At 46.0% G+C, this 25,222-nt stretch overlaps 1 protein-coding gene across 2 annotated transcripts in view; it reads left to right on the top strand.

Annotated features, from left to right (window-relative positions):
• AGBL3 (AGBL carboxypeptidase 3) overlaps positions 1–25,222 on the top strand; it is a 101,316-nt gene that overhangs the window by 54,707 nt on the left and 21,387 nt on the right. For both annotated transcript variants that reach the window (XM_073567498.1, XM_073567497.1), the window contains exons 8-18: positions 589–757; positions 1,627–1,753; positions 2,121–2,221; positions 6,910–7,028; positions 7,231–7,297; positions 7,428–7,511; positions 16,748–16,810; positions 21,182–21,292; positions 22,179–22,232; positions 23,752–23,806; positions 24,013–24,192. In XM_073567498.1, the coding sequence (XP_073423599.1) occupies positions 589–757; positions 1,627–1,753; positions 2,121–2,221; positions 6,910–7,028; positions 7,231–7,297; positions 7,428–7,511; positions 16,748–16,810; positions 21,182–21,292; positions 22,179–22,232; positions 23,752–23,806; positions 24,013–24,192 (1,130 nt within the window). The remainder of the gene's footprint in view (positions 1–588; positions 758–1,626; positions 1,754–2,120; positions 2,222–6,909; positions 7,029–7,230; positions 7,298–7,427; positions 7,512–16,747; positions 16,811–21,181; positions 21,293–22,178; positions 22,233–23,751; positions 23,807–24,012; positions 24,193–25,222) is intronic.

Here is a 25,222-nt window from a genome sequence, read left to right on the forward strand (position 1 = left end):
GTGGGACGAGAGTGGGTCAAGCGTGCAAGTGGTGAGGTGTGATCTGGACAGGAGGGTGGAGAGCTGATCCTATGTCATGGTGGAGAAGTTGATTTTGGAGGAACAGGGCTGAGCAGCTAAGAGGAGGGGCATTGGCGGCTGCGGGCCAAAGCTTTCTCTGATCGTATCAATCTTCTGCTTAAAGATTTCAGCAGTAATGAGAGGAGAGGGAGGAGGTGCTGGGGGACGGAGTAGAGAATTGACAGTTGAAAAGCTGTTTAGGGTTGTGAGATAGGGAGGATATGAGAGATGAGAAGTAAGTTTGTTTTGCGGCAGTGAGCGTGGACTTGAAGTTGGTGAGGGACTGTATGTATACATTTAAGTGCTCGGCAGAACGGGATCTCTTCCATTTCCGCTCAATGACCCTGGAAGCCCGTCTCAGCTCTTTGGTCAGGCTGGTCAGCCAGGGTTGCCTGTTGATTGTACGAGTTTTGCTGGCGTGCCCCCTATGTACAACAATATAACGTGATAGCAGTGCCTTTCTGGAGCACATGTCCTGTAAATGGCGCCCTCCTCTCTGTAACTTGGATCCTGTCCTCTCTTCCTCAGGGTGATGGATGAGCGGGATATCTTACTGTATTGTGACCTGCACGGACACAGCAGGAAGCAGAATGTCTTTATGTACGGCTGTAAAGGCAGAGGTGCCCAGAATGGCGGCGAAAGTCACTTGTGTGAGCGCATCTTCCCATTAATGCTCAGCAAGATCTCCCCCGACAAGGTAACCAATGATGGACATGCCAAAACATGGCTAATTAAAAACGGCGCCGCCCCTGTCACTGGTCGTGTGTGGGATTACAGCCACATAGATAGAAAATGATTAATTAAACCCAAGATCCCAAATAAATACCGACCCCTAAATTATTAAGACCTTAAACACATAGACTAAACTCTAACCACTGTAATTATTCATACACTTCTCCAGACCAGACCCTAAATGATTCACATCTTAAATCAGACCCTCAAAAATAATGTAGATCCCACACCAGACCTTACAATTATTCCAGACCCTTACATTAATCTTATTTCAGTCTGACCCCCAGACCAAGCATCTAAAATTATTTCGGACCCCCAAACCAAACTCTAAATAATTTTAGACCCAGACTGTACATGAACCTGAACATGGACCCTTTGCTAGTTCAGACCCCAAACCAGACCCTACAATTAATTTAGACTTTTGAGTTCGTAATTTAAGGATCTGCTCTGGCATTTAAGTTCCCTAACCAGACCGCTAAAACAGTCACACTTAAATTCAGACTCTGGACACTTAGTGACCCTTACTTTTCACGTAGCCCTAGGTAGAATTCAGTCTGCCCTCAGCCACCACTAGAGGGAGCTGAGGAGCTTACTGAAGACAGAAGGGAGTTTTTTAAATCGGTTCACATCAGCTCCCCCTAGTGGAGGCTGCAAGTAGCCAGAATTTTACCATTTAAAATTCCCTTGAGCTTCTATTATCTCATTTTCCTGCTTTTTTTTATTGTATTTTTGCCCAGCCTTCGCTCCTGAACACCCCCCTTACAATCTCATTATATAAAAGCCTCAGTATTAGTCTGTCGTGTTTTTCTGTGTCCTTACCGATGTCCCATTCAGTTTTCATTTTCAGCCTGCAAGTTCAAGGTTCAGAGGAACAAAGAAGGGACGGGCCGCGTGGTCATGTGGAAAATGGGCATTCGGAATAGCTATACACTGGAGGCCACGTTCTGTGGGTCCTCAATGGGTAAGCCTAACCGTCTTATTACCTACTGTAAACCAACGGTAGTGAAACTAGTACTCCCAGCATGCCCTGACTGTGATCTACCAAGGATATGACTGAACAGGTGCCGCGGGAACCGACCTGTCAATCACACGGCAGCCCCGCCCACTGTGAGCTGCTCAGCAGTGTAAACATGATCCATGTAGAACGACTAGGGGATACGGTCACCGGGACAAGCTGTATATGGCCCCTAAATAAGAGCAACATATCTGCCTCCTAGTGGTGACAGCGGGAAAGCAAGAATTTTTCAGGCCTATTACATAAGCCTATATTAACGCATTCCTTAAATTGACCCTTTAATTCACCTCTGTATTTCTGCCATAAATCACAGGTAAACGACGCGGGACTCATTTCAGCACAAAGGACCTGAAGTCGCTGGGTTACCATTTCTGCGATGCACTTTTAGATTATTGTGACCCTGAGCTAACTAAGGTAAGCGTGCCGCTCCTGCGAGAGCGACCACCAGGTCTCCGGTCCACGAAGGGGAGCACACGTTCTGAGACGTCAGAGTCATGCCGACCTGAGGGGTGATGAGTTCAGTGACAGCACGCAGCTCTACCGCTGCAAACACTCACAACCTGGAACCAGGTGGAATTTAACGGGTTACCTTATTCACTTCCCGGAGGTGACCCCAATCTCATGCTCCAGCTCTAGGGAAATGAACAGTAGGTTTGTTACTGACTCGCCACATGCACATCCTATGTGAGGTTACAATATCCGAAGCCACAATCTGTCTGAGAGAAATCACTGCTGTGCGCACATTCCTATGGAAAAGACATTTTGCAATATAAGATTGAGTAGAGAATACTGCCCTCCATGGAGAGGAATTTAATTACTATAATACTGCCCCTATGTACAAGAATATAACTACTATAATACTGCCCCCTATGTACAAGAAAATAACTACTATAATACTGCCCCTATGTACAAGAATTTAACTACTATAATACTGCCCCTATGTACAAGAATATAACTACTATAGTACTGCCCCTATATACAAGAATATAACTACTATAATACTGCCCCCTATGTACAAGACTATAACTACTATAATACTGCCCCTATGTACAAGACTATAACTACTATAGTACTGCCCCTATGTACAAGAATATAACTACTATAATACTGTCCCTATATACAAGAATATAACTACTATAATACTGTCCCTATATACAAGAATATAACTACTATAATACTGCTCCTATGTACAAGAATATAGCTACTATAATACTGCTCCTATGTACAAGAATATAACTACTATAATACTGTCCCCTGTGTACAAGAATATACTATAATACTGCCCCCTATGTACTAGAATATAACTACTATAACACTGCCCCTATATACAAGAATATAACTACTATAATACTGCCCCCTATGTACAAGAATATAACTACTATAATACTGCCCCCTATGTACAAGAATATAACTACTATAATACTGCCCCTTTATACAAGAATATAACTACTATAATACTGCTCCTATGTACAAGAATATAACTACTATAATACTGCTCCTATTTACTACAATATAACTACTATAACACTGCCCCTATATACAAGAATATAACTACTATAATACTGCTCCTATGTACAAGAATATAGCTACTATAATACTGCTCCTATGTACAAGAATATAACTACTATAATACTGTCCCCTGTGTACAAGAATATAACTACTATAATACTGCCCCCTATGTACAAGAATATAACTACTATAATACTGCCCCCTGTTTTCAAGAATATAACTACTATAATACTGCCCCCTATGTACAAGAATATAACTACTATAATACTGCCCCCTATGTACAAGAATATAACTACTATAATACTGCCCCTATATACAAGAATATAACTACTATAATACTGCCCCCTATGTACAAGAATATAACTACTATAATACTGCCCCCTATATACAAGAATATAACTACTATAATACTGCTCCTATGTGCAAGAATATAACTACTATAATACTGCCCCTATGTACAGGAATATAACTACTATAATACTGCCCCCTATATACAAGAATATAACTACTATAATACTGCCCCCTATGTACAAGAATATAACTACTATAATACTGCCCCCTATATACAAGAATATAACTACTATAATACTGCTCCTATGTGCAAGAATATAACTACTATAATACTGCCCCTATATACAAGAATATAACTACTATAATACTGCCCCCTATGTACAAGAATATAACTACTATAATACTGCCCCCTATGTACAAGAATATAACTACTATAATACTGCCCCTATATACAAGAATATAACTACTATAATACTGCCCCCATGTACAAGAATATAACTACTATAATACTGCCCCCTGTTTTCAAGAATATAACTACTATAATACTGCCCCTATGTACAAGAATATAACTACTATAATACTGCCCCCTATGTACAAGAATATAACTACTATAATACTGCCCCTATATACAAGAATATAACTACTATAATACTGCCCCCTATGTACAAGAATATAACTACTATAATACTTCCCCCTGTTTTCAAGAATATAACTACTATAATACTGCCCCTTTATACAAGAATATAACTACTATAATACTGCTCCTATGTACAAGAATATAACTACTATAATACTGCTCCTATGTACAAGAATATAACTACTATAATACTGCCCCTATATACAAGAATATAACTACTATAATACTGCCCCCTATGTACAAGAATATAACTACTATAATACTGCCCCCTGTTTTCAAGAATATAACTACTATAATACTGCCCCCTATATACAAGAATATAACTACTATAATACTGCCCCCTATGTACAAGAATATAACTACTATAATACTGCCCCCTATATACAAGAATATAACTGCTATAATACTGCTCCTATATACAAGAAAATAACTGCTATAATACTGCTCCTATGTGCAAGAATATAACTACTATAATACTGCCCCTATGTACAGGAATATAACTACTATAATACTGCCCCTATATACAAGAATATAACTACTATAATACTGCCCCCTATGTACAAGAATATAACTACTATAATACTGCCCCCTATGTACAAGAATACAACTACTATAATACTGCCCCTTTATACAAGAATATAACTACTATAATACTGCTCCTATGTACAAGAATATAACTACTATAATACTGCCCCTATGTACAAGAATATAACTACTATAATACTGCCCCCTATGTACAAGAATATAACTACTATAATACTGCCCCCTATATACAAGAATATAACTACTATAATACTGCCCCTATGTACAGGAATATAACTACTATAATATTGCTCCTATGTACAAGAATATAACTACTATAATACTGCCCCCTATGTACAAGAATATAACTACTATAATACTGCCCCCTATATACAAGAATATAACTACTATAATACTGCCCCCTATGTACAGGAATATAACTACTATAATATTGCTCCTATGTACAAGAATATAACTACTATAGTGGCATGTAAAATTTTGAGCACCCCTGGTCAAAATTACTGTTATTGTGAGTTAAGCAAGTTGAAGATTAAACAATCTCTAAAAGGCCTAAAGTTACAGATGACACATTTCCTTTGCATTTTAGGTAAAAAAAAAATATATAAGTAATTTCAGCTTTTCACATTTTATAAATTAAAAAATGGAAAATGGGCTGGTGCAAAAGTTTGGGCACCCCGCATGGTTAGTACCTAGTAGAGACCCCTTTTTGCAAGTATCAGCGCTTGTAAACGCTTTTTGTAGCCAGACATGAGTCTTTCACTTTCTGTTTGAGGGATTTTCCTCCAGTTCTGTGAGATTCCTGGGGCGTCTTGCTTCTTCTGCTATTTTGAGTTCTAGCCACAGATTTTCAATGATGCTCAGATCAGGGCCATTGTAAATCCTTCAGCTTGCGCCTTTTGAGGTCCTCTAAGCTGGATTTTGATGTGTGTTTAAGATCATTATCCATTTGTAGAAGCCATCTTCTTCCTCTTCCTCTTTCCACCTTCAGCTTTTTTACACATGGTGTTATGTTTGCATTATGAATTTGTTAGAATTTCATTGAATCCATTCTTTCCTCTACCTGTGAAATGTTCCCCGTGCCATTGGCTGCAACAAGACCCCAAAGCATGATTGATCTCCACCATGCTTAATGGTTGGCGAGATGTTCTTTTCCTGAAATTCTGCGTGTTTTTTCTCCATACAAACCTTTGATCATTGTGGCCAAAGATTTCTATTTTAACCTCATTGGTCCACAGGACTTGTTTCCAAAATACATCAAGCATGTTTAGATGTTCTCTTGCATACTTCTGGCGCTGAATTGTATGGTGAGGACGCAGGAGAGGCTTTCTTCTGATGACTCTTCCATGAAGGCTGTATTTGTGCAGGTGTCTCTGAACAGTAGATCAATGTACTACAAGTCCAGACTCTGCTAAATCTTTCTGAAGGTGTTTTGTAGTCTGATGTTAATTCTGATTTGCCTCTCTAGTAATCCTACAAGCAGCTGTCAATCAAATTTTGCTTGGTCTTCCAGATCTTATCTTGACCTCCTGATCACTGGCATTTCTTAATTACATTTCGGACTGAGGAAAGGGCAACTTGGAACCGCTTTGCTACCTTCTTATAGCCTTCTCCTGCTTTGTGGCCGCCACTATTTTCTTTTTCAGAGTGCTAGGCAGCTACTTGGAAGAACCCATGTCTCCTTTGTTTTGGCCCAAGGTTAGAGAAGGCTGGGTGTTTATAAAGCTGGGAAATTGTCATCACCTGGCCCAACGCTGACCGTGAACGAGCCATAACCCTAACAGGCTAGTTAACATCTGAAGCAAAATTATCTGGGCCCACAAATTCCCAAGGGTGCCCAAACATTTGCATCGGCCCATTTTCCCTTTTTGTACTTCTTAAATGCTTAAAATGACTATATATACTGTATATATATATATATATATATATTTTTTTTTTTTTTGCCTAAAATATAAAGGAAATCTGTAACTTTAGACCTTTTTAGAGATCATTTATGTTCAACTTGCTTTACTGTTTACAATAACAGTAATTTTGACCAGGGGTGCCCAAACTCTTCCATGTCACTGTAATAATACTGCCCCTATGTGCCAGATGTTATACCGTTGGGTTGATGATCTCTTTGCAGTATTACTCTTGTATGAGGGATCTGGAGGAGATGGTGAAGCAGCGAGTGACCTGCAGTCACCGGCTCGGCCTGGACTCGGGATCTGTTCTAGAAGACGTCTTGTCGGATCTTGATTCCAGGTGAGTTTAGACGAAGCGTTTCTCTACAGCACATTACTGGACAGCACGCGCTGCAAACGGTACTGATCCCAAATTGCAGCACGATAGAAAATAAAGAAGCAGAATTGTGATTGCAGCTCTGGATGTAACTGTAGCAGTAGACTGTAAAGTCCGGCTGTAGTGTGAGAATACCGTATGTACGAGCGTTCTTTGTTGATTTCAGCACCAGGGGATCGGACAGCTCTGACTCCAACGGTCCTCCTGCCCATCTGATGGAGCTCGCTGGTAAGGTATGTATACGGGGAGAGCGCCAGTATACAGCACACAGATACACGTGTGCCCCCGGTTATACCGTCACGGATAGAGGAGGGCACTACACGGGGCTCCTGAGAGGTTTCCCTTTTTTCTGTATCTTGTCAGGTTAAACCCCGGAGAAAACTCCTCAAGTCCAAGAGAGAACGGAACTCGCAGAGGAGACCTCCGGCGAGGAGCCCGAACCCCCAGGTAAGAGGAAACGCGGCCCCCCGACCGGCCAGGCTGGTGGAGATATGCAGCCGTCAGGGCCCCATCATCTATCTTACCCCATACGGTCAGACGGGAGCTTCCAGGATCGCACGTTGTTGATCAGGTCTCGGCATCTTCTCAGCGCACAACCTGGAACTGATGGCGGCCGGATTGCAGGCTCCTCGCTCGTTATCTCGCTAATTGTCTCACCTTTGTCATTTCACCAGCGGAGACGTCTCCGGAGTTACACAGAACCGTTTTCTACATTTGTAGGAGTTTTTTTATGTTACATTCTGGGTCCAATCACACAGCAAAGGATTGAGATGGAGACCACCCCGAGACCGGATATAGGGGTCTGTCATGCGCCTGCTCTCTGCCAGTGTCCGGGAGACAGACTAAGTGACAGTCACTGTTTATGGGACACTGTGACTAATACTGCTGGGGCTGGCACTGTATTTGGGTAGCATTGTCTGGCACTGGTAATGGGGCGCTGTGACTAATACTGCTGGGGCTGGCACTGTATTTGGGTAGCATTGTCTGGCACTGGTAATGGGGCGCTGTGACTAATACTGCTGGGGCTGGCACTGGTTTTGGGTAACATTGTCTGGCACTGGTATTGGGGCGCTGTAACTAATACTACTGGGGCTGGCACTGGTTTTGGGTAACATTGTCTGGCACTGGTAATAGGGCGCTGTGATTAATACTGCTGGGGCTGGCACTGGTTTTGGGTAACATTGTCTGGCACTGGTATTGGGGCGCTGTGTTTATACTGCTGGGGCTGGCACTGGTTTTGGGTAACATTGTCTGGCACTGGTAATAGGGCGCTGTGATTATACTGCTGGGGCTGGCACTGGTTTTGGGTAACATTGTCTGGCACTGGTATTGGGGCGCTGTGTTTATACTGCTGGGGCTGGCACTGGTTTTGGGTAACATTGTCTGGCACTGGTAATGGGGCGCTGTGACTAATACTACTGGGGCTGGCACTGGTTTTGAGTAACATTGTCTGGCACTGGTATTGGGGCGCTGTGACTAATACTACTGGGGCTGGCAATGGTTTTGGGTAACCTTGTCTGGCACTGGTAATGGGGCGCTGTGACTAAAACTGCTGGGGCTGGCACTGGATTTGGGTAGCATTGTCTGGCACTGGTATTGGGGCGCTGTGATTATACTGCTGGGGCTGGCACTGGTTTTGGGTAACATTGTCTGGCACTGGTATTGGGGCGCTGTGATTATACTGCTGGGGCTGGCACTGGTTTTGGGTAACATTGTCTGGCACTGGTATTGGGGCGCCGTGACTAATACTACTGGGGCTGGCACTGGTTTTGGGTAACATTGTCTGGCACTGGTATTGGGGCGCTGTGATTATACTGCTGGGGCTGGCACTGGTTTTGGGTAACATTGTCTGGCACTGGTATTGGGGCGCCGTGACTAATACTACTGGGGCTGGCACTGGTTTTGAGTAACATTGTCTGGCACTGGTATTGGGGTGCTGTGATTAATACTGCTGGGGCTGGCACTGGTTTTGGGTAACATTGTCTGGCACTGGTATTGGGGCGCTGTGTTTATACTGCTGGGGCTGGCACTGGTTTTGGGTAACATTGTCTGGCACTGGTATTGGGGCGCTGTGACTAATACTGCTGGGGCTGGCACTGTATTTGGGTAGCATTGTCTGGGACTGGTAATGGGGCACTGTGACTAATACTACTGGGGCTGACACTGGTTTTGGGTAACATTGTCTGGCACTGGTATTGGGGCACTGTGATTATACTGCTGGGGCTGGCACTGGTTTTGGGTAACATTGTCTGGCACTGGTATTGGGGCGCTGTGATTATACTGCTGGGGCTGGCACTGGTTTTGGGTAACATTGTCTGGCACTGGTATTGGGGCGCTGTGACTAATACTACTGGGGCTGGCACTGGTTTTGGGTAACCTTGTCTGGCACTGGTATTGGGGCGCTGTGATTATACTGCTGGGGCTGGCACTGGTTTTGGGTAACCTTGTCTGGCACTGGTATTGGGGCGCTGTGATTATACTGCTGGGGCTGGCACTGGTTTTGGGTAACATTGTCTGGCACTGGTATTGGGGCGCTGTGACTAAAACTGCTGGGGCTGGCACTGGATTTGGGTAGCATTGTCTGGCACTGGTATTGGGGCGCTGTGACTAATACTGCTGGGGCTGGCAATGGTTTTGGGTAACCTTGTCTGGCACTGGTAATGGGGCGCTGTGACTAAAACTGCTGGGGCTGGCACTGGATTTGGGTAGCATTGTCTGGCACTGGTATTGGGGCGCTGTGACTAATACTGCTGGGGCTGGCATTGGTTTTGGGTAACATTGTCTAGCACTGGTATTGGGGCGCTGTGACTAATACTGCTGGGGCTGGCACTGGTTTTGGGTAACATTGTCTGGCACTGGTATTGGGGCGCTGTGACTAATACTACTGGGGCTGGCACTGGTTTTGGGTAACCTTGTCTGGCACTGGTAATGGGGCGCTGTGACTAAAACTGCTGGGGCTGGCACTGGATTTGGGTAGCATTGTCTGGCACTGGTATTGGGGAGCTGTGATTATACTGCTGGGGCTGGCACTGGTTTTGGGTAACATTGTCTGGCACTGGTATTGGGGCGCTGTGACTAATACTACTGGGGCTGGCAATGGTTTTGGGTAACCTTGTCTGGCAATGGTAATGGGGCGCTGTGACTAAAACTGCTGGGGCTGGCACTGGATTTGGGTAGCATTGTCTGGCACTGGTATTGGGGCGCTGTGACTAATACTACTGGGGCTGGCACTGGTTTTGGGTAACCTTGTCTGGCACTGGTATTGGGGCGCTGTGATTATACTGCTGGGGCTGGCACTGGTTTTGGGTAACATTGTCTGGCACTGGTATTGGGGCGCTGTGACTAATACTACTGGGTCTGGCAATGGTTTTGGGTAACCTTGTCTGGCACTGGTAATGGGGCGCTGTGACTAAAACTGCTGGGGCTGGCACTGGATTTGGGTAGCATTGTCTGGCACTGGTAATGGGGCGCTGTGACTAAAACTGCTGGGGCTGGCACTGGTTTTGGGTAACATTGTCTGGCACTGGTATTGGGGCGCTGTGACTAATACTACTGGGGCTGGCACTGGTTTTGAGTAACATTGTCTGGCACTGGTAATAGGGCGCTGTGATTAATACTGCTGGGGCTGGCACTGGTTTTGAGTAACATTGTCTGGCACTGGTATTGGGGCGCTGTGATTATACTGCTGGGGCTGGCACTGGTTTTGGGTAACATTGTCTGGCACTGGTATTGGGGCGCTGTGACTAATACTACTGGGGCTGGCAATGGTTTTGGGTAACATTGTCTGGCACTGGTAATGGGGCGCTGTGACTAAAACTGCTGGGGCTGGCACTGGTTTTGGGTAGCATTGTCTGGCACTGGTATTGGGGCGCTGTGATTATACTGCTGGGGCTGGCACTGGTTTTGGGTAACATTGTCTGGCACTGGTATTGGGGCGCTGTGACTAATACTACTGAGGCTGGCACTGGTTTTGGGTAACATTGCTGGCACTGGAACTGGGGCGCTGTGACTAATACTACTGGGGCTGGCACTGGTTTTGAGTAACATTGTCTGGCACTGGTAATAGGGCGCTGTGATTAATACTGCTGGGGCTGGCACTGGTTTTGAGTAACATTGTCTGGCACTGGTAATGGGGCGCTGTGACTAAAACTGCTGGGGCTGGCAATGGTTTTGGGTAACATTGTCTGGCACTGGTAATGGGGCGCTGTGACTAAAACTGCTGGAGCTGGCACTGGTTTTGGGTAACATTGTCTGGCACTGGTATTGGGGCGCTGTGACTAATACTACTGGGGCTGGCACTGGTTTTGGGTAACATTGCTGGCACTGGAACTGGGGCGCTGTGACTAATACTACTGGGGCTGGCACTGGTTTTGAGTAACATGTCTGGCACTGGTAATAGGGCGCTGTGATTAATACTGCTGGGGCTGGCACTGGTTTTGAGTAACATTGTCTGGCACTGGTAATAGGGCGCTGTGACTAAAACTGCTGGGGCTGGCACTGGTTTTGGGTAACATTGTCTGGAACTGGTAATGGGGCACTGTGACTAATACTGCTGGGGCTGGCACTGGTTTTGGGTAACATTGTCTGGCACTGGTATTGGGGCACTGTGACTAATACCGCTGGGGCTGGCACTGGTTTTGGGTAACCTTGTCTGGCACTGGTATTGGGGCACTGTGACTAATACCGCTGGGGCTGGCACTGGTTTTGGGTAACCTTGTCTGGCACTGGTATTTGGGCGCTGTGACTAATACTGCTGGGGCTGGCACTGGTTTTGAGTAACATTGTCTGGCACTGGTATTGGGGCGCTGTGATTATACTGCTGGGGCTGGCACTGGTTTTGGGTAACATTGTCTGGCACTGGTATTGGGGCGCTGTGACTAATACTACTGGGGCTGGCAATGGTTTTGGGTAACCTTGTCTGGCAATGGTAATGGGGCGCTGTGACTAAAACTGCTGGGGCTGGCACTGGTTTTGGGTAGCATTGTCTGGCACTGGTATTGGGGCGCTGTGATTATACTGCTGGGGCTGGCACTGGTTTTGGGTAACATTGTCTGGCACTGGAAATGGGGCGCTGTGACTAATACTACTGAGGCTGGCACTGGTTTTGGGTAACATTGCTGGCACTGGAACTGGGGCGCTGTGACTAATACTACTGGGGCTGGCACTGGTTTTGGGTAACATTGCCTGGCACTGGTAATGGGGCGCTGTGACTAAAACTGCTGGGGCTGGCAATGGTTTTGGGTAACATTGCCTGGCACTGGTAATGGGGCGCTGTGACTAAAACTGCTGGGGCTGGCACTGGTTTTGGGTAGCATTGTCTGGCACTGGTATTGGGGCGCTGTGATTATACTGCTGGGGCTGGCACTGGTTTTGGGTAACATTGTCTGGCACTGGTATTGGGGCGCTGTGACTAATACTACTGAGGCTGGCACTGGTTTTGGGTAACATTGCTGGCACTGGAACTGGGGCGCTGTGACTAATACTACTGGGGCTGGCACTGGTTTTGAGTAACATTGTCTGGCACTGGTAATAGGGCGCTGTGACTAATACTACTGGGGCTGGCACTGGTTTTGAGTACCATGTCTGGCACTGGTAATAGGGCGCTGTGATTAATACTGCTGGGGCTGGCACTGGTTTTGAGTAACATTGTCTGGCACTGGTAATGGGGCACTGTGACTAAAACTGCTGGGGCTGGCACAGGTTCTGGGTAACATTGTCTGGCACTGGTAATGGGGCACTGTGACTAATACTGCTGGGGCTGGCACTAGTTTTGGGTAACATTGTCTGGCACTGGTATTGAGGCACTGTGACTAATACCGCTGGGGCTGGCACTGGTTTTGGGTAACATTGTCTGTTACTGGTATTTTGGGCGCTGTGACTAATACTGCTGGGGCTGGCACTGGTTTTGGGTAACATTGGCACTGGTATGGGGCGCTGTGACTAAAACTGCTGGGGCTGGCACTGGTTTTGGGTAACATTGTCTGGCACTGGTATTGGGGCGCTGTGACTAATACTGCTGGGGCTGGCACTGTATTTGGATATCATTGTCTGGCACTGGTATTGGGGCGCTATGACTAATACTGCTGGGGCTGGCACTGTATTTGGGTAACATTGTCTGGCACTGGTATTGGGGCACTGTGACTAATACTGCTGGGGCTGGCACTGTATTTGGGTAGCATTGTCTGGCACTGGTAATGGGGTGCTGTGACTAAAACTGCTGGGGCTGGCACTGGTTTTGGGTAACATTGTCTGGCACTGGTATTGGGGCACTGTGACTAATACTGCTGGGGCTGGCACTGTATTTGGGTAGCATTGTCTGGCACTGGTAATGGGGCGCTGTGACTAAAACTGCTGGGGCTGGCACTGGTTTTGGGTAACATTGTCTGGCACTGGTATTGGGGCGCTGTGACTAATACCGCTGGGGCTGGCACTGGTTTTGGGTAACATTGTCTGGCACTGGTATTGGGGCGCTGTGACTAATACCGCTGGGGCTGGCACTGGTTTTGGGTAACATTGTCTGGCACTGGTATTGGGGCACTGTGACTAATACTGCTGGGGCTGGCACTGTATTTGGGTAACATTGTCTGGCACTGGTATTGGGGCGCTGTGACTAATACTGCTGGGGCTGGCACTGTATTTGGGTAACATTGTCTGGCACTGGTATTGGGGCACTGTGACTAATACTGCTGGGGCTGGCACTGTATTTGGGTAACATTGTCTGGTACTGGTATTGGGGCACTGTGACTAATACTGCTGGGGCTGGCACTGTATTTGGGTAACATTGTCTGGCACTGGTATTGGGGCACTGTGACTAATACTGCTGGGGCTGGCACTGTATTTGGATATCATTGTCTGGCACTGGTATTGGGGCACTGTGACTAATACCGCTGGGGCTGGCACTGTATTTGGGTAGCATTGTCTGGGACTGGTAATGGCTAAAACTAAAACTGGCTAAAACTAAAACTGCTAAAACTGCTGGGGCTGGCACTGGTTTTGGGTAACATTGTTTGGCACTGGTACTGGGGTGCTGTGACTAATACTGCTGGGGCTGGCACTGGTTTTGGGTAACATTGGCACTGGTAATGGGACACTGTGACTAATACTGCTGGGGCTGGCACTGGTTTTGGGTAACATTGTCTGGCACTGGTATTGGGGCACTGTGACTAATACTGCTGGGGCTGGCACTGTATTTGGGTAACATTGTCTGGCACTGGTATTGGGGCGCTGTGACTAATACCGCTGGGGCTGGCACTGGTTTTGGGTAACATTGTCTGGCACTGGTATTGGGGCGCTGTGACTAATACTGCTGGGGCTGGCACTGTATTTGGGTAACATTGTCTGGCACTGGTATTGGGGCGCTGTGACTAATACTGCTGGGGCTGGCACTGTATTTGGGTAGCATTGTCTGGCACTGGTAATGGGGTGCTGTGATTAATACTGCTGGGTCTGGCACTGTATTTGGGTAACATTGTCTGGCACTGGTAATGGGGCACTGTGACTAATACTACTGGGGCTGGCACTGGTTTTGGGTAACATTGTCTGGCACTGGTAATGAGTCGCTGTGACTAATACTGCTGGGGCTGGCACTGGTTTTGGGTAACATTGTCTGGCACTGGCATTGGGGCGCTGTGACTAATACTTCTGGGGCTGGCACTGTATTTGGGTAGCATTGTCTGGCACTCGTAATGGGGCACTGTGACTAATACTACTGGGACTGGCACTGGTTTTGGGTAGCATTGTCTGGCACTGGTAATGGGGCACTGTGACTAATACTACTGGGGCTGGCACTGGTTTTGGGTAACATTGGCACTGGTAATGGGGCACTGTGTCTAATACTGCTGGAGCTGGCAGTGGTTTTGGGTAACATTGTCTGGCACTGGTAATGGGGCACTGTGACTAATACTGCTGGGGCTGGCACTGTATTTGGGTAGCATTGTCGGGCACTGGTAATGGGGCGCTGTGACTAAAACTGCTGGGGCTGGCACTGGTTTTGGGTAACATTGTCTGGCACTGGTATTGGGGCGCTGTGACTAATACCGCTGGGGCTGGCACTGGTTTTCGGTAACATTGTCTGGCACTGGTATTGGGGCGCTGTGACTAATACTGCTGGGGCTGGCACTGTATTTGGATATCATTGTCTGGCACTGGTATTGGGGCGCTGTGACTAATACTGCTGGGGCTGGCACTGTATTTGGGTAACATTGTCTGGCACTGGTAATGGGGCGCTGTGATTAATACTGCTGCGGCTGGCACTGTATTTGGGTAGCATTGTCTGGCACTGGTAATGGGGCACTGTGATTAATACTACTGGAGCTGGCACTGGTTTTGGGTAACATTGTCTGGCACTGGTATTGGGGCGCTGTGACTAATACTGCTGGGGCTGGCACTGTATTTGGATATCATTGTCTGGCACTGGTAATGGGGCGCTGTGATTAATACTGCTGCGGCTGGCACTGTATTTGGGTAGCATTGTCTGGCACTGGTAATGGGGCACTGTGACTAATACTACTGGAGCTGGCACTGGTTTTGGGTAACATTGTCTGGCACTGGTAATGAGTCGCTGTGACTAATACTGCTGGGGCTGGCACTGGTTTTGGGTAACATTGTCTGGTAATGGGGCACTGTGACTAATACTACTGGGGCTGGCACTGGTTTTGGGTAGCATTGTCTGGTACTGGTAATGGGGCACTGTGACTAATACTGGAGCTGGCACTGGTTTTGGGTAACATTGTCTGGCACTGGTAATGAGTCGCTGTGACTAATACTGCTGGGGCTGGCACTGGTTTTGGGTAACATTGTCTGGCACTGGTATTGGGGCGCTGTGACTAATACTTCTGGGGCTGGCACTCTATTTGGGTAGCATTGTCTGGCACTCGTAATGGGGCACTGTGACTAATACTACTGGGACTGGCACTGGTTTTGGGTAACATTGTCTGGCACTGGTAATGGGGCACTGTGACTAATACTACTGGGGCTGGCACTGGTTTTGGGTAACATTGGCACTGGTAATGGGGCACTGTGACTAATACTGCTGGAGCTGGCACTGGTTTTGGGTAACATTGGCACTGGTAATGGGGCGCTGTGACTAATACTGCTGGGGCTGGCACTGTATTTGGGTAGCATTGTCTGGGACTGGTAATGGGGCGCTGTGACTAATACTGCTGGGGCTGGCACTGGTTTTGGGTAACATTGTCTGGCACTGGTATTGGGGCACTGTGACTAATACCGCTGGGGCTGGCACTGTATTTGGGTAGCATTGTCTGGCACTGGTAATGGGGCACTGTGACTAATACTACTGGGGCTGGCACTGGTTTTGGGTAACATTGGCACTGGTAATGGGGCACTGTGACTAATACTGCTGGAGCTGGCACTGGTTTTGGGTAACATTGGCACTGGTAATGGGGCACTGTGACTAATACTGCTGGAGCTGGCACTGGTTTTGGGTAACATTGGCACTGGTAATGGGGCGCTGTGACTAATACTGCTGGGGCTGGCACTGTATTTGGGTAGCATTGTCTGGGACTGGTAATGGGGCGCTGTGACTAATACTACTGGGGCTGGCACTGGTTTTGGGGAACTATGGTCGTCACCCATGAATACAAGCATCCTAAGAGTCTGTATATTTGGAAATATTCTCCAGCCGCCTCAGACCCCAGTAATGAGCGGACATTTGCTTTGTGCAGGAAGAAGATGAAGGTGAGAAAGCGAAGGAGGTGACGGTGGAGCGGCGGCTGAGCCCAGAGGCTGTAAGTACAATCCTGAAAAACCAAGTGACAACTCGAGAGGGAGCGATAATGATGCGTGTGGTTGTCAGTGTCGCCCTACACGTGCCCAGGACTTAAAGTGTTAAGAGTGTTCTTTCCCTTTAAAGAAAAGTCAGTGTTAACTATTTATGGTGTCTCTTTGTCTCTTTGTTTTTTTCTCTACCTTTTATTAAGGCAGAGGCAACGACACACTACAAGGACAAAAAAAGCCCGGGGTCAGGGAGGGCGAGCTGTGACCACCAAAATGTAGATGTTCCATATGGACCTAACTGCGTGTTCACATCCAGAGCTTTTAATGCGTTTTCTGGGTCCAGACTGTATTGTTTGCATGCTTGCTTTGTGGATAGCCCCTTTAAATTATTTTGGACACCGGTCACAACCAGAGCTGCAATCAAAATTCTGCAGCCCCTATAAATTATTTTTTTTTAATCCAGTCACAACCATGACACTCTCACGCATTTTATCTGATGGATTAAAGGGGAACTCCAGCCGTTGCATAATGTTATACCAGTAAATCCTATGTAGGAGACTTAAAATCAAAATTTTAGAATTAAAAAGTATGGGGTGTGCAGACTTTATTTTTATTGTTTTCCCAAGATGCATCATTATTCCATCTTGTGGGCAGAGCTTCATTGTCACCTGACAAATCTAAAATTAATGTGGTTGCATAAGTGTGGACACCCTCTTATAACAGGGCATGTGGTTGTGTACACTCATGATACATGGTAGTCAGTGCACGGCCGCCATCATTTACAGTGATTCTGATTCGCCACATATAAAGTTTCGCTGTTCTAGGAGGACTTTCCTGACATTTTCTTAGGTGGATTTTACAGTAAAATCCATGGTCTGTAAACAGCTGACAACACAGCAAAGGGATCTCATCATGGAAAGTGATCAGTCAGGATAAGGGGGCAAAAAATATTTCCAAGGCATTAGATCTACCACGGAGCACTGTGAAGCTGTCGCTAGTGACGTTAGCTACAACTGGACATCTCTAATGAAAAGACTAGAAGAAAATTAGTCTGATAGGCCGACAACAGTAAAGGAGCTGCAGGAATTTCTGACGAGTACTGGTTGTGTTCTGCATGTGACAATAATCTCCCATATTCTTCATATATCCAGCCTGTGAGATAGAGGTGGCAAGACAGAAACCTTTTCTTACAAAGGAAAACATCGGAGTCTGGCTATGTTTTACCAAACCCTACATCAAGTCTGACAAAACTATGTTAAGGCCATAATTCCAAATGGTAAAAAGTCAACACTGCTCATCACCAAGAGAACACCATACCCACAGTGAGGCATGGTGGCCAAGGTGGAAATTTTTGGCCATAATTCCAAAAGGTGAAAAGTCAACACCAAGAGAACACCATACCCAAAGTGAGGCATGGTGGAGGTGGCATTAGGTTTTGGGGCTGTTTTTCGATAGCTGGAACTAGGGTTTTAGTCATTGTGGGAAGAATTCCATACAGTTCCGAAAATCGGTCAATTTTGCAACAAAACCTTCAGACCTCTACTGAAAACCTGAAGAGGAATTTCAGCGGGCGATGGCTACCTCCAAATCAGCGAGAGAATGGCTTGACCAGAGCCTGGGAATAGCTAAGTGGTAAATTTATGGGTAATATGAAGAGGGCACTATACACATGAGATGTCCCCCGCAATCCGACAGATGTAGAGCTACAGCAAAGTATTAGTACAGTGGGGAAAAAAAGTATTTAGTCAGTCAGCAATAGTGCAAGTTCCACCACTTAAAAAGATGAGAGGCGTCTGTAATTTACATCATAGGTAGACCTCAACTATGGGAGACAAACTGAGAAAAAAAAATCCAGAAAATCACATTGTCTGTTTTTTTTCATTTTATTTGCATATTATGGTGGAAAATAAGTATTTGGTCAGAAACAAAATTTCATCTCCATACTTTGTGATATATCCTTTGTTGGCAATGACAGAGGTCAAACGTTTTCTGTAAGTCTTCACAAGGTTGCCACACACTGTTGTTGGTATGTTGGCCCATTCCTCCATGCAGATCTCCTCTAGAGCAGTGATGTTTTTGGCTTTTCGCTTGGCAACACGGACTTTCAACTCCCTCCAAAGGTTTTCTATAGGGTTGAGATCTGGAGACTGGCTAGGCCACTCCAGGACCTTGAAATGCTTCTTACGAATCCACTCCTTCGTTGCCCTGGCGGTGTGCTTTGGATCATTGTCATGTTGAAAGACCCAGCCACGTTTCATCTTCAATGCCCTTGCTGATGGAAGGAGGTTTGCACTCAAAATCTCACGATACATGGCCCCATTCATTCTTTCATGTACCCGGATCAGTCGTCCTGGCCCCTTTGCAGAGAAACAGCCCCAAAGCATGATGTTTCCACCACCATGCTTTACAGTAGGTATGGTGTTTGATGGATGCAACTCGGTATTCTTTTTCCTCCAAACACGACAAGTTGTGTTTCTACCAAACAGTTCCAGTTTGGTTTCATCAGACCATAGGACATTCTCCCAAAACTCCTCTGGATCATCCAAATGCTCTCTAGCAAACTTCAGATGGGCCCGGACATGGACAGGCTTAAGCAGTGGGACACGTCTGGCACTGCAGGATCTGAGTCCATGGTGGCGTAGTGTGTTACTTATGGTAGGCCTTGTTACATTGGTCCCAGCTCTCTGCAGTTCATTCACTAGGTCCCCCCGCGTGGTTCTGGGATTTTTGCTCACCGTTCTTGTGATCATTCTGACCCCACGGGGTGGGATTTTGCGTGGAGCACCAGATCGAGGGAGATTATCAGTGGTCTTGTATGTCTTCCATTTTCTAATTATTGCTCCCACAGTTGATTTCTTCACTCCAAGCTGGTTGGCTATTGCAGATTCAGTCTTCCCAGCCTGGTGCAGGGCTACAATTTTGTTTCTGGTGTCCTTTGACAGCCCTTTGGTCTTCACCATAGTGGAGTTTGGAGTCAGACTGTTTGAGGGTGTGCACAGGTGTCTTTTTATACTGATAACAAGTTTAAACAGGTGCAATTACTACAGGTAATGAGTGGAGGACAGAGGAGACTCTTAAAGAAAAAGTTACAGGTCTGTGAGAGCCAGAAATCTTGATTGCTTGTTTCTGACCAAATACTTATTTTCCACCATAATATGCAAATAAAATGAAAAAAAAACAGACAATGTGATTTTCTGGATTTTTTTTTCTCAGTTTGTCTCCCATAGTTGAGGTCTACCTATGATGTAAATTACAGACGCCTCTCATCTTTTTAAGTGGTGGAACTTGCACTATTGCTGACTGACTAAATACTTTTTTTCCCCACTGTATATGGGTGTGCAGATTTATGCAAACACATTATTTTGACTTCTTTTTCTTTCTGCACCATAATGATCTCTGTTTATTTTTTCGATGGATTTGTACGGATGGAGCCGCACTACTCGGCTGGAATTCTCCTTTATCCTGATCCTCTTTTGCTTCCAGACATCTCATGAAGCCGAATATTAAGGTTTATTATTAGGAAAAGGATTCCTCCTGCTGAGCCTCTGAGGACGTGTGTGCCCAATATTCGGTTTTGCATGCCGTGATGACGGAGCTTGTAATGTGATGTGATTGCTACCATTAAGCCCTGATAACATTCTGGGTGACAGCCAGTAACGGCCCTTATTACATTGCCCCCTAGTGGTTGTCGCCCAGTTTTTTTACAGACCCTTCTTCCCTTTTCTTCTGGGAGCTAAAGAACATATTTTATATTTATCTGCTCTCATCCTGCGGGAAGGAATCGGTGGCGGTAAGAAATGCTTTTTTTTGTGACCTATAGATAAAGAATACAATTTCTAGCTCCCTGCAGCCACCACTAGAGGGAGCTCAGGAGCTTACTGCAGACTGTGTTCTCATTGTCTTCAATGTATAACCTGTATGCAGTGAGCTCCCTCTAGTGGTGACTGCAGTCACACTACATCTATACAGGGGATTTGGAGCAGTGCATCAGACAAACTGATCCAATCACTAGCAAGGAGATATAATGAACCTGACTACCATTCTATTGATTATACCTCTATAGGAATATCTAAAAAGCTGAAAACTAAGAAATGGTTATATAAAATGCTTCACATTTACCAGAGATTCTTGACGGCTCATTGAATAATAGATCCTCCAATATCTACTTATGGATAATTACCATCATTCTTACTTTGGAGCCTGTGGGTGTGCTAATCACTGGTTACACTGCGCCATTGCTGACTCTCAGGACTTTCCATTTCTTATGACTTCTAGTTGCCAACTAGCAGCTGTTTCTAAACTAAACTCCCATCATGGTCCGAGAGCTAAAGAGGACAAGAGGTCCGGTTATGCAGATGATTTACAAATCTTTAACTTTTTAGGCAAAACTCGGCTCCATCCGGAGGCTGCAAAACCTTCAAAAGGTTTCCAAAAAAAACAGGCTGACCAAGCAGCAGAGGGCGCCTCTCTACCAAGACCTAAGCGCGAAGAAGGTCTGTATACTGTGCAAGGTTTACTGATCGGGACATTGCCAAGCATATACTACCGTAGCTGTTACCCTCTACGTCCGTCAGTGTGGTGGATAACCGTATCTGGCAAGGGTGATCCGTGAGCCAGAACAGTGCCAGGAATCCTGATTGTCATGAGATATAGTATTCAAGGCAGGATGCATTGCTTGCCACTCCAAAATAATACTGTCATTGCAGTGAATAAATAATACCTCCATAAAATATCCAAATAATACTGACATACTATGAAAAAAAATACCTCCATACCATATCCAAATAATTAGGAATGCCTCTATACAGTATTCAAATACTACTATACAAAGAATAAATAATACTGCCATATAGGTTCCAAATAATACAGGTATACAAAGAATAAATAATGCCTCCATTCGGTATTGAAAAACTACCATACCAAGAATAAATAATACCTCTATACAGTACCAAACACTACTGCTATAAAAGGGATAGATAATACCTCTATACAGTACTAAAATACTACCATACCAAGAGTAAATAATATTTTTTTGCTGGAAGAAAACTGATGTTTATGGCCAAATGGTACTTGGATAACGAATAATACTGCCATATAGTATCTAAGTATTGCCATATAGCCATCACCATTTATACCGCCATGTTCTGCTAAATAGTGCCAAGTCCATTTAGGATTGATTATAATGTTGGTAGCCAGTGCGGGCCTGTGAGAAATGGGTTCCTGACGGCCCTGACCCCCCGCTGGCCTTGACACCCCGCTATAAGACAATCTGTCACAAAGCAGCTTTACTAACATGGTGTGTGGACACCAGAGGGCAACATAATATCAATGCTTCCTTCTCGGGCTTCGCAGACTTTTGACCCCGTGTCTGTGTGACAGGTCTCCGTGATCTACCTGGTGTTCAACGCCAAAGGAGAAGTCATCACAACCAAGGTGAGTCCAGGGGCCGGGAACGGCTGACAACCCTATACACCCCATGGAAGGTATATATGGCTGCTGATGTCGACCTGCTCCTGAGGGTGGCGCTCTAGGTGCAGAATGGATTAGAGGGTCAACGATCTTCATCTTCCTGCAGATGGAGTCCTTGCATTTAGGAAAAGTCTTTCTGTCCAAAGGCCAAGGACAGTTTCACCCTCCATTAGGCTGGAGACATGATGTCCATCTCAAGAACAATGGTTTATATTCCAACAGCTCAGGGGTTGTGTACAGATCTCACCTGCAGGGGGTCTCTGATAGCTCACCTGCAGGGGGTGATCAGAAGCACAAAGGGTCCATGGACAGACAAGCGCCCTCCTGCCTCACAGGGTTAATGATGTAACATACTGTAACAACACAGATTACAGGTATTGTCCTTGTTGGCTTCCTACATTCCCAAATATGAGATTTTAACGTATGATGTCCCTTATTTCCATCCATCATGTAAAATCTGTTTTTCATAGGGATTACCGATCCCTATCTTGAGGTTGCTTGGTTCCTTCCTTAGGGGTCCGTGTCATCAGGCCAGTTGGTTCCTTAGTTGTTCATGTCATCAGGCCGGTTGGTTCCTTAGGGTCCGTGTCATCAGGCCGGTTGGTTCCTTAAGGGTCCATGTCATCAGGTCGGTTGGATCCTTAGTTGTTCATGTCATTAGGCCGGTTGATTCCATAGGGATCTGTGTCATCAGGCCGGTTGGTTCCTTAGGGATCTGTGTCACCAGGCCGGTTGGTTCCTTAGGGGTCCGTGTCATCAGGCCGGTTGGTTCCTTAGGGATCCGTGTCATCAGGCCGGTTGGTTCCTTAGGGGTCCGTGTCATCAGGCCGGTTGGTTCCTTAGGGATCTGTGTCATCAGGCCGGTTGGTTCCTTAGGGGTCCGTGTCATCAGGCCGGTTGGTTCCTTAGGGATCTGTGTCACCAGGCCGGTTGGTTCTTTAGGGATCTGTGTGACCAGGCCGGTTGGTTCTTTAGGGGTCAGTGTCATCAGGCCGGTTAGTTCTTAGGGATCTGTGTGATCAGGCCAGTTGGTTCCTTAGGGATCCGTATCATCAGATTAGTTGACTGACCCTTATGACAAGGTCTGTTGTTTCCTTAGGGATCACTGATCCCTATCACTAGGTTGTTTGGTTTCTTAGGGATCCGTATCATCGGGTCAGTTGGTCCATTAGAGATCATTGATGCCTATGATGAGGTACGTTGGATCCTATCACCAGGTTGGTTGGTTCCTTAGAGATCATTGATCCCTATGACTAGGTCCGTTGGTTCCTTGGGGACCACCGATCCCTATCACCAGGTTGGTTGGTTCTTTTGGGATCACTGATCCCTATGACGAGGTCTGTTTTTTCCTTACGGATCACTGATCCCTATCACCAGGTCGGTTGGTTATTGTGCTCATATCACATAATCTACCTCTGATTCCTTCCTTGTATCTGATCTGTATTTTTCTGTATTTTGACCATTTTTCCATATTTCACCCCAGTCGCTCTCTGGTGCCAGGAGCCAGGATGTCGTCAATATAACGGGCACCTTTAATGGTGAGTAAATGCCGCCACTCCGATCCCAATCCTCGTCCAACACGCTTTTTTTTTTTTTTTTTTACATTAGTAAACCCGAAGTCATGCACTCTGTCACTTTTGCATTTTGTAGCTATTTTTGTCACTTACTGGGGAAATGTCCTTTAATATGACTTTTACTCCTGCAGATGATACTGAATATTGGGGTTGCTTTTTTATTTTCCCAGGTTTTAACTGGAAAAGACCTCTCCCAATATTTAAGAATCTCTTCTCCCAACGAGTCCCGTGCGATAACATCCTAGAGCCGTGCTGTTATTATGTCGGCTCCGACAACAACGAGTCCTTCAGGCCAAATACCGCCAGCCATGAGTGCGAGGACGGCTCTGGTGATGGAGCACAGGAATTGGGTAGGTACGATAAAGGGTGTCAGTCACAAAGTAGCCTATTAAATCACTGTACGTTGTATACGGCACACAGTCCCCCCTTCCCAAATCCAGCTACAGTAATTGCAGAAATAGGTGGGGAGAGGAGGGGGATGCAGCTGCAGCTTTCCACCTAGTTTTTCAAGGTGGAGTCAAAGCAGTGTTGGAGAAATGTGATAGGCTCAGAGCAATCGTGAATAGCCTGCCTACCAAGTGCTGAAACGGGGCTTCAGGGTCACCACTAGGGGGAGCGCACTACATACAGATTTGTTCAGCTCCCATTGACTTCAATGGATGAGGTATAAATCCGAAAGCCCAAGAGAAAAATTGGAAACAGAGAATCAAAAAAGATGGACGGAATTAAAGTTATAGATAAGGGGCCCATGACCTTTTATTGTAGCGGACCCTGAAAATGATCAGTCGGCCCCTGCATTAAACCGAAAGTAAATTTGTAGAGAATTGTGATTTTGTTACTGCAGGATAGCGACACAGCAGAGACCACCTATCTGGGCTGTGTCAATAGACGGGGCTTAGTTATAGTCCTATTTTATCAGCTTTATAGGGTTTGCAGTGGGGGGAGGTTTCTGCTGCAGTAAGTTGTCTCCTAGCCAGATACATAGCGGCCCGAGAGCTGCGTATAGACTCTGCTGAGATCCACGAATTCAGCCATTGTCTAGGGTCTAGGAAAACTAGGGAATAAAAGATACAAAAATGGGTTCACGATGCTGAAGTTGGAAACTTTTACTGATGGGAATAAGTTACTAGTTTGTATTAAGAGTTAAAGGGGTTTGTCTGGCCTCAGGCTTCAAGTCTGCAGTCATTTTAAAGGGGTCATCCAGTCTCAGGCTGCAAGTCTGCAGTTACTCTAAAGGGGTCGTCCGGCCTCAGGCTACAAGTCTGCAGTCACTCTAAAGGGGTCGTCCGGCCTCAGGCTACAAGTCTGCAGTCACTCTAAAGGGGTCGTCCGGCCTCAGGCTACAAGTCTGCAGTCACTCTAAAGGGGTCGTCTGGCCTC

The sequence above is a fragment of the Dendrobates tinctorius genome, unplaced genomic scaffold (genome assembly GCF_039654945.1).
Source record: "Dendrobates tinctorius isolate UK_male_01 unplaced genomic scaffold, ASM3965494v1 ptg000020l, whole genome shotgun sequence".
Lineage (NCBI taxonomy): Eukaryota > Metazoa > Chordata > Amphibia > Anura > Dendrobatidae > Dendrobates > Dendrobates tinctorius.